Source organism: Nymphaea colorata, chromosome 7, assembly GCF_008831285.2.
Source record: "Nymphaea colorata isolate Beijing-Zhang1983 chromosome 7, ASM883128v2, whole genome shotgun sequence".
Classification (NCBI taxonomy): Eukaryota; Viridiplantae; Streptophyta; class Magnoliopsida; order Nymphaeales; family Nymphaeaceae; genus Nymphaea; species Nymphaea colorata.
In genome coordinates, this window is record NC_045144.1 from 10,596,342 (window position 1) to 10,605,218 (window position 8,877).

Consider the following 8,877-nt stretch of genomic DNA (forward strand, 5'->3'; position numbering starts at 1 on the left):
TATTCACCAGTTCATCTAGAGAAACGAGATAACTAGGGCAACTGCACCATGATAACCCATTTATCAGACAATTGGACGCACCAAGAAGGGAAAAAAAAGCTTTCCACTGTCTAATGCAACTATTTTCTAGGCAATCACTGAAAATGAACACCCCAAAGTGACCAAATGCAGTGGAAAAAGAATATCCCTTCTTCTTCGATTGAAAGACTACTCGTAGCATTTGAAAGTTAAACATTAAAGAAAAAGGAGAAGCCAAAAACATTAAGAGAACCCAATACTAACCAGTTCATGATGTGTGAATATCCACTGAGCTTTGTGTGTAGAGGTCCGGAAATCCGCCATCCTGACTCTTTCTTGTCTTTTCTTGGACGGTTCTGGCGAATTTGAACTCGTAATAAGAGGCCAACTTGTAGCAAGGCCCTAGGCAATTTAAAAGGAGAGGCGTCGTCACCGTCACGAACATAGAGTAGAATGTGCTTATTCTTGCAACTGACATGTTTTTCGTCCAGTTCTTTTTTTCTTTTTTTTATTTTAAGGATGAGTTGTTTTTATCCACCGCCTTTAGGCCACCATTTCCATGGTTTACAAGTTTCAAAAAATTACAGTCTAGAAGAGTTCATTGGAAAGTAATAACAACGTTTGAATCCAAGTTCTTAAAGATGGTGGACTGCCTTGACACCCGGTGTGCAACTTGATGTCTAGTACGCTACAGCCTAGAGTCGATGTTTTAGTTAATTCCTTAACCCTAGGGTTCATAGCCTTCCGTTAATTCCTACAAATACTATTTCCTTACATTTTGTTACCCTAGGGTATGCAGTCTTCCGTTCATTTCTACAAATACCCTATAAATGATGGTCTCTCCTTGGCCAAAGGGCGCTTTAATCGAAAGCCCTTGGAAACTTTAGTTGGAATTAGTAGTGGAGGTACATATGGCTCACACTAGCATCAAAGTTTGTCTTTATTTTTTATAGAGATGCCTAGCAATTATTTACAAATTTATATATATCGTTGCCCTTAAGAATGAAAATTTATACAACAGTGCCCATAGCAAAAAAAATTTGTCAACACCACCTGTTGGAAAGGAAAAAAGATCCATTGCTTGTGTTTCTTCTTAAATATCCTGGTGGTGGATAAAGATGCCTTGTATTCTCATCAATTCTCCAACAACATTGCATTGGAACATTTTTATGAAGTTTACTTAAGGTGGTGCAGAAGTCATTGGCTTTTTATGAAAAGGCTTGAAGATAGACAAAATAGCAACGTTAAGGACTGGTACAGACATCAACATTTTGTTTTGCTTGTATAGACAGCGGACTCAGTTAACCATCAAAGATGAAGGTAAAGTGCACTTTGGTAGACAATCTTTGAAAGTGTCATAAATGCTCCTGGGAAACCATTTATAAGCATGGTTGGTGCCTATCAATTGGTGGGTTGCAAAATGGCTTGAACAGTTTTGTAATAGCCAACAAGCATGATCAAGACAAGTCACAGTTAATTGGCCATTAGACAAATGGTTTATCACAAGTTGCAGGTAACCAGCCATTGGCGACCTGCAAAAGGGGGACTAACCATTGGTGAAGATAAAATCAGTGTTTTTCGTTTTGATGGCTTTTTTCCTTATTTTTCAGCATTTTATAGAGTATCTTGGCAGTACACACAAAAGCTTGTGGCTAATAAAAGGTAATAGGTGATTTGCACACACTCAATACATGACTCACAAACATGCATTTGTAGTAATACTCAATCTAAGTTCTCCCATTTGATTTTATCCATTGTAGGTGAAGAAGTTGACAGGTAGAAAACGTCAAATATTTTCGTCAATGCCGCTCTTATCTGCATTGGATATTGAAACAAAAGACATGAAACAATTGGTTGAATGTGTTGGTCAACTGAAAATTATAAACAACTTTTATGGTGCACTAGCTAGTGGCCGAATAGATGGAATAGTTAGTTGTCCTATGGATGTACCCACAAATGAACAAATAATGAACCAAATTTATTCATATGGAGCAAACTAAAATGTTTGAACAAACGCATATATCCATGAATAAAGTATAGAGATTTCCTGGTTTGGAGGATCAATGTAAAGAATGAAGTTTAATATTCTTGAATACGTGTTCTACAGTCATTATGTATGTCTGAAAAGGGGATTGCTGAAGGAGTACTGCAAGGCCAATAAAATTTTAGGGGAGACTCAAGATGGCGATGCAACACAAGGATGGTGATAAAGAGGCTTTCAAACAATAGCCTTTCTTAACAATAGTTTTTCTTAGGCCATTCATAAGCAAACACAACCACCCGATGGGCTTTCCTCTTATTACCCACTTCTTGAGGTTGCATTAGAAGTTAAGGCAATATCACGCTGCGGTTGGAGGATTAGTGTCTAATGTTGGTATCACTTCAAGTCAAATATATAACTACATTGACAAGTTGAATGATGTGCATGTGAATGCAATACTTGCACTACGTAACCAAGGGCCCGTTTGATGCACAGGAAGAATTTAACTCAGTAAATTTACCATAGTAAATTTTTCTGAAAAAATTTACAGGAAGAAATTTTTCCCTCTTCCAATCTGAGGTCATGTTTGATGCACAGGAAGAATTTAACGTGGTAAATTTAACTCTATTTAATACACAGGAAGAATTTAACGTGGTAAATTTAACCCTGTTTGATGCACAGGGTAGAAAAATGGAGAGACTTTTTTCAGAACTGTTAGTAGTTGTTGTTGTTTTTTTCTTCTCCTCCCCAATTTTTGACGTGGGAAGAAATTGGACGATGATCTTCCAAAACAACAAAATGCTGATGTCTACACCTACGCATGAAGCATGCAGTACCAACAACAGTTTTATGTAAAAAAAAAAAAAACACAGTTAAAACCATGACATCCAACAGTGCAATATAGTTGACGAAATAAAAGTTATAACCATAACAAAGTTAGCTAAATGGCAGGCTCAATGCATGAAAGTACTCCATACTTTGAGGCTGCATGACCAAAATGAGGTAAATATAAAACTCGTGTAAACATATTAGATTAATATGGTTGAGTGAGATTATCTAGAAACAAAAAGGGATGCAGGCAAATCATCTCATATGTAGAAGACCATAGTTCTTTGGGTTTTAAAAGAGGGAGACAAAAATCCCAGCAGATAGAATCCACAAAAACAGCACTATTCTAGTCTTTACAGCAAATATCACTATTTAACTGCAAACTAGAAACCAGGTCCATCAAGTTACCATGATACTAGGGAATAACATACACCAAAATTGCATTATACACAACACGCCTAAGAAAGCCCCTTAAGCTACACAAAATCCTCAACCATAACTGGAGCCTATCTACAAGAACTAGGAGTTTCCACACAGCTATCATCCCACCCAACTCCCCACATTCACCCAACTCCCCACTATCAACTGCATTCTCCTTCTTTTTTCCCCTACCCTTTCTCTCTCTCTCTCCTCCACACAATCACCCTCCTTCTCTCTCTCTTTGTCTCTCTCCTTTTAGCAGAACCACATCTGCTACCAGCATTCTGACTTCCCAAAAGCAGCCGATCTTTCAAATCTAACACAGTAGAAGCAGACAACGTCTACCTCAAACAAACAACACATTTTGTGAAACGCCACTTCTTGAATCATGAGGAACAAAATATGAACAAGTAGAAGCAGAAACAGAGCACGAATAGAGAATTTGAACAGGGCACCGAAAACAGCAATACAACGGGCGGAATAATAAACCAATTGCCGTAAAAATTGATCCTTGTACTGCCTTGTACTCCTTTCTACACATTCCTAACAGCAAAATGAAGTATGAACACACAGATTTTCCTCATAACAGAAACAAGGAAAAGGCAAGTTATGCGGAAAGAGAAAGAGAGGCGGAAACAACCTGGTGAAGTCTTCTTCACTGCCGGTGAAAAGGGATGCTGCCGCCACTCTCCAGCCATCAGCAACAGCAGAAAGGGAGACAGCGAGAGCAAGAGAGAAAGACAGAAAAAAATTTTGGGCGTTTCTGAAAGGGACACAGCGAGAGCAAGAGAGTAACCCTTACCGGTGGAGGAGCGGCGACTGTGGAGATGGCGAACCGGCGGAGCGGCGACGGTGGGAGCTCCGGCCCGCACGAATACTGCGGCTTCCCTGCCGGTGAGAAGGGAGATATTGTCGAATGCGAGGGAACGAATACTGCGTATGGGAGGGAGGAGGAGTTCTCGACTGGGGAGGGAGGAGGAGACGGGTGAAATGAGGAAAAATCGAGAGCCCTCACGGCTCTCCAATTTGTCTTGAAGTATTTCACCCGATCAAGTAACAGAAAACAAAACGGGTGAAATTTCACGCCGGTGTGAGACGGCACCCGCCAGTACAGATTTCACCCACTCGTTCAAATTTAATCCGACAATTAGAACCATATATTTTTTTTTACGCTGCTTTTATAATTCTATACGAAACACAAAATGCAGTGGCAGAGCCACATGAAGTCTGGTTAAATTTTTTTATTTTTATATTTATAAATATTTATTTTGATATACATATAAGTGCCCCTTCATATATGGTACTTTTAAATGACTACCCCTGTAACCAATTTTTTTTATCTGGTCATTGACAAAATGTAATTTCCCAATTAGAATCAAACACTCCTACATTGTCATCTATTTATTAAATAGTGACTAGGGCTGCACACGAGCCGAGTCGAGCTCGAGCTCAGCCGGCTCGAGCTCGGCTCGACTCATATTTAGCCAGCTTGAGCTCGACTCGAACTCGTTACGAGTTTCAAAACTTCAGCTTGAGCTCGACTCGAGCGACTGCCGTCCAGCTCGAGCTCGACTTGAGCAGCTCGACTGTTCAGCTTTCCTTTTTCGCTGCATTCGAGGGCTGGCAGACGAAGCCGAGACGAGGAAAAGGGCAGACGAAGTGGGGGAAGAAATGGGAGTGTTGGGAAAAGAGAAGTGAGGAGGGGAAGAAATGGGCGTGTTGGGAAAAGAGAAGAAAAAGGCATGAGGAGGGGAAGAAATGGGCGTGTTGGGAAAAGAGAAGAAAAGGGCGTGAGGGGAAGAAAGGCGGCGTGTTGGGGAAAGAGAAAAAAAAAAAGAAAAATGAACGTGGTGAGGAGAGAGAAAAAGGAGAGGGAAAAAAGTCGTTGATTGAAAAGTAGAATATAATAATGGTTGAGGGAAACTTTTAAACTTAAAAGTAATTTAAAAGAAAAAAAAAGGAGGGAAGATTTTGAAAACGTGAAAGGAGATTAAAGTCGAGCCGAGTTGAGTTTAATCGAGCCGAGTTTGACTAACTCGAACTCGACTCATTAACATACTCGAGTTTAAGTTTAAGCTCGAACTCGACTCGTTTATAAACGAGTCGAGCTCGAGCCGAGTTTTGTCGAGCGAGTTCGAGTCGAGCCCAAGTTGGCTCGACTCGTTGTGCAGCCCTAATAGTGACCAATTGCAACAAAATTTTGAAAAAACAAATTCTTGTGATAGGACCTTGCTCCGGAGTAGGTCTAAACGTTTTCCTACAATCGATCATATCCCCAAGATCTCTTGAGGCACCTAAGGCAATCCTAAAGAAGGACAAACTCAACGAAAACCCTACTACAAGAAATGCTAACGAACATGAAGACAAACAACGCAATTAAAACAAAATAGACTAAACTGAAAGGAATACCGAAAAACAACCACTAGAAAAAGAGCAATGAAGATGATAATTTGCAGCCGAGTCTTAGGCCAAGAGCCTCAGAAAAACCGCAAGAACAACAGAGCCACACAGATACAAATATGCAAGAACAAAATGTAATCTCAATAGCTCTAAAGAAATCAAGGAGAATATCGGACTGGGCAAACTCAGAAGAGACCTCGGAATGAGTTCCAGTACCCGGGTATTGCAGCAATGCAGAAGGAGGAAGGCAATTCTGAAGAGAACTTCTGCCGGCGTTTCAGAACGGCCGTGGTGCCTTTTGTTGCAGACGACGTCTTGCGGATGGCACGACGCGGGCTTCGTCGCGAATGGGGTCACGTCTATAGGTGAGAGGGAGCACTTGAGTGTGAGAAAGGCGCCAGGGGAAGGTTGCTACTCGCCGATGAGTGTTTGGCCGCCGGTGTAAGGAAACAAGTTCGGTCTAGAGCTGTGATGAAGAGCTCGGACTGCACCTACGGTTTGGCTGGCTATGGTAGGTTTAGTTCAAGTGGGCTTAGTAAGGCTAGACTAGGTTAGATCACTTGGTTTTAGTTGTCTAGGTCTAGGTTTAGGTTTAGTAGATACTGATCGGGTTTGGGTAGGCTAAGTAATATCAAGTTGAACTTAGGGTATAATCGAAATTAGGATTAGGGTAGGCAATGGCTGAGGAAGTCGGTCCGTGGGGGCTACCTTCCCCAAATGTAGGAATGAAAGCAAGGAAACTTCCTAGAATGATGGTGGTCACTGGGTTGGATAAAACAACACGTGAGGAAGGAAAAGGCAAAAGTGATGTGGACGGGATTGGGTTTAGGCCAAACGGCTGGCTGGGATCAAAGCTTTCTTAAAATGTAGGTCACCTACTATAATGGATCCTCAATTGTAGGGCGAGGTGGCACTGGTGGCCCACCAAATGAAGAAGGGATTGGGCGAGAGGATCTCTAGCCCAAATGAAGGAAATGGATGGCGCAGAAAGTGGTGCGCCAAATGTGGAAAGGAATCGAGCTAGGTCACCTCGGATTCTTCTTCCTTGGGATGTTGCCACGTGTCTCTGATGGATGGCTGGTGTTTCAAACCGTCAAGAGAGAGAGCCACTTACCAAATGTGCTGAATTGGCAGCCTTTTGATCCAAATGTGCACCGGCGGCTAGGTTGAAGATACCCTAGGCGAGCCTCCAACTAAACCGCAAATTTTCCCACTTTGCCCCTCCAACTGTAGCTGTTCTTTTGCTGGTTCAAGGGTAGACTTGCCCTCTGCCAATGCTGACCGAATGTTCGCCAAAATAGTAGTAGAGGTTGCAGGAAAAGTGGCAGCGTTCGCCGGAATTTCAGAATTCTGGCGAACACCAAGCTTCACCGTTTTGGCTTCAAATCACACCAAAATTTCGAGTTTTCTTTCTTTTTTCTTTTTTTTACAATGATTCTTCTACTTTTTCTTCACTTTTTTGATGCCCTTTTCAATGTTTTTTCTCACTGTTTTCTTGCTGTTTTTCGGCAGGAATAACAGGTTCAAACCATGGCTTGAACTTGATATCTTGGATGGATTTTTGCCGGTAGAATCTCCTCAAACTCTCAAGCAAAGAGACGTTTACTCTTAGGATCCTTTGTGACTCATAAAAACCAGTTTCAACCATGGAGAGTTGCTGATCAAACTTTAGGGATTTCGCCTAGGGAGTGAACACCATGTCATTGGCCGAACCCAACTTTAAAACTTCCAACGAAGTTACACCCTTTCACCAAAAGAGAACACGCACTAACCTTTGAGTTTCTCGAGGAGTGTCGCACGCCACAATCTCCTTTGTTGCCTTAGGTGATAGTAGCCTTCCCTTAGACTAATCTGGCCTCCAACCTCCACTTGTGTTCAATGAAGGCCGCACCTAGATTGCCGTGAGTTGATTGGGAAAAACGTGGGCTGTTGAAGTCGCAATACGCCGGAGCACACTTTGATCTTCTAGCTACCAATTCCGTTGGTCGAGTGGTTGAGGAAGAGAACAAGAAACTAAGGAGAGGAAGAAGATTGACCGCCGGTTATGGAGAGACTTGCATGAGGGAAGAAGCCAGCCAAGGCCGGCACTTGAAGAAGGTGAAGGGGAGGAAGGGGGCACAAGAGAGAGAGAGAGAGAGAGAGAGAGAGAGAGAGAGAGAGAGAGGTGAGGAGAGAGAGAGAGAAACTTGGCAAATGAAATTCAATTCTCTTGATTGCATGCGAAAAACAAAGTACAAAAGGTTTAAATTCTTTCCTAAGTGACTCGGTTCACAGATGGATCGAACCGGTTCAGTTCTACTCAAAGCAAATGACTCGACATACAAACCATCTCGGTCCAATCAACATGAAATAAAATGCATAAGCAAATGAACATATCAAATTGGGCGTAATGCCCCTAACCTATGAAATGAACCCTTACGCTTGGTGAGCGCAAGTTGGGGGACTTGTCTGGGTTGCCGCCCAGACTTCGGGTTTCCACATTGACCAGCTCGGCCTACCTAAGTGAAGTAAAGGCTCAGTCGAGTCTCCTATCTAGGCTCGCCTTATGCTGCCTCTCAAGATTTGGATCTTGACCGACACTAGGGTGGACTAGTCCTAAACCGGAGGTAAGACTTTCAATTTGGGCTTCTGAAGTTGGATCTATTCCGATGTGCTGGTCATCTGCCGATATAATCGGACCTAGGGCCCTTGCATCTCCGCCCTCACCACTCACTTCTTGTGCACTAAGTCCTGGTTTAGCCTCTTTAACTGCCATAGCACCTTGCTCGACTTGGCTCTCAAGCCCTTCAGCCCTGGCTCGACTGCTCTCACCACGCTCAAACATTCTGCTCGATGGAGGACTAGGCGTACTCGTATCATCTTGTATGGGGCTTTTGAATTCTTAAACTATATGGGTCCCTAAAAACAATACTTCAAACTACATTATAATTTGGATTTTTACACCATCATTTTGTGAGGTTTTTAGTAAAATAGCACATGGACACAAAAAAATGCTGAGTCTAAGCAAGGAAGAGGACACAAAAACTCCTATAAACTGTGACTTCAAGTGATAATATTCTACACATCACATTGATGTGTAAACCTTTAAAGGGACACATAGAACAGTAGAAGGGAGGAGGAAAATGCCGAGGTGAAGGTGGCCTGGCTGCAAGAAATTATGGATGCTTAATCATATGGGGCAGAGTGAGCACAAATTTGGATCTCATGAGATTCAGGGCACTAGAAATTAA

General features: G+C 42.2%; 1 protein-coding gene across 8 annotated transcripts in view; it reads right to left on the minus strand.

Moving 5' to 3' along the window:
• The window catches only part of LOC116257482 (cyclin-H1-1), a 61,022-nt gene extending 56,713 nt beyond the window's left edge, over positions 1 to 4,309 (minus strand). Inside the window, exons 1-3 of one of the 8 annotated variants that reach the window (XM_050078722.1) lie at positions 4,050 to 4,307; positions 3,888 to 3,924; positions 283 to 374 (exon numbers count right to left, since the gene is read on the minus strand). In XM_050078722.1, the coding sequence (XP_049934679.1) occupies positions 283 to 342 (60 nt within the window). In that variant the 5' untranslated portion in view covers positions 343 to 374; positions 3,888 to 3,924; positions 4,050 to 4,307. Of the gene's footprint in view, positions 1 to 282; positions 421 to 3,887 lie in introns of all 8 variants that reach the window. The other 7 variants (XM_050078720.1, XM_050078719.1, XM_050078723.1 and 4 more) reach the window with 7 other exon arrangements.
• Positions 4,310 to 8,877: the final 4,568 nt, after the last annotated feature.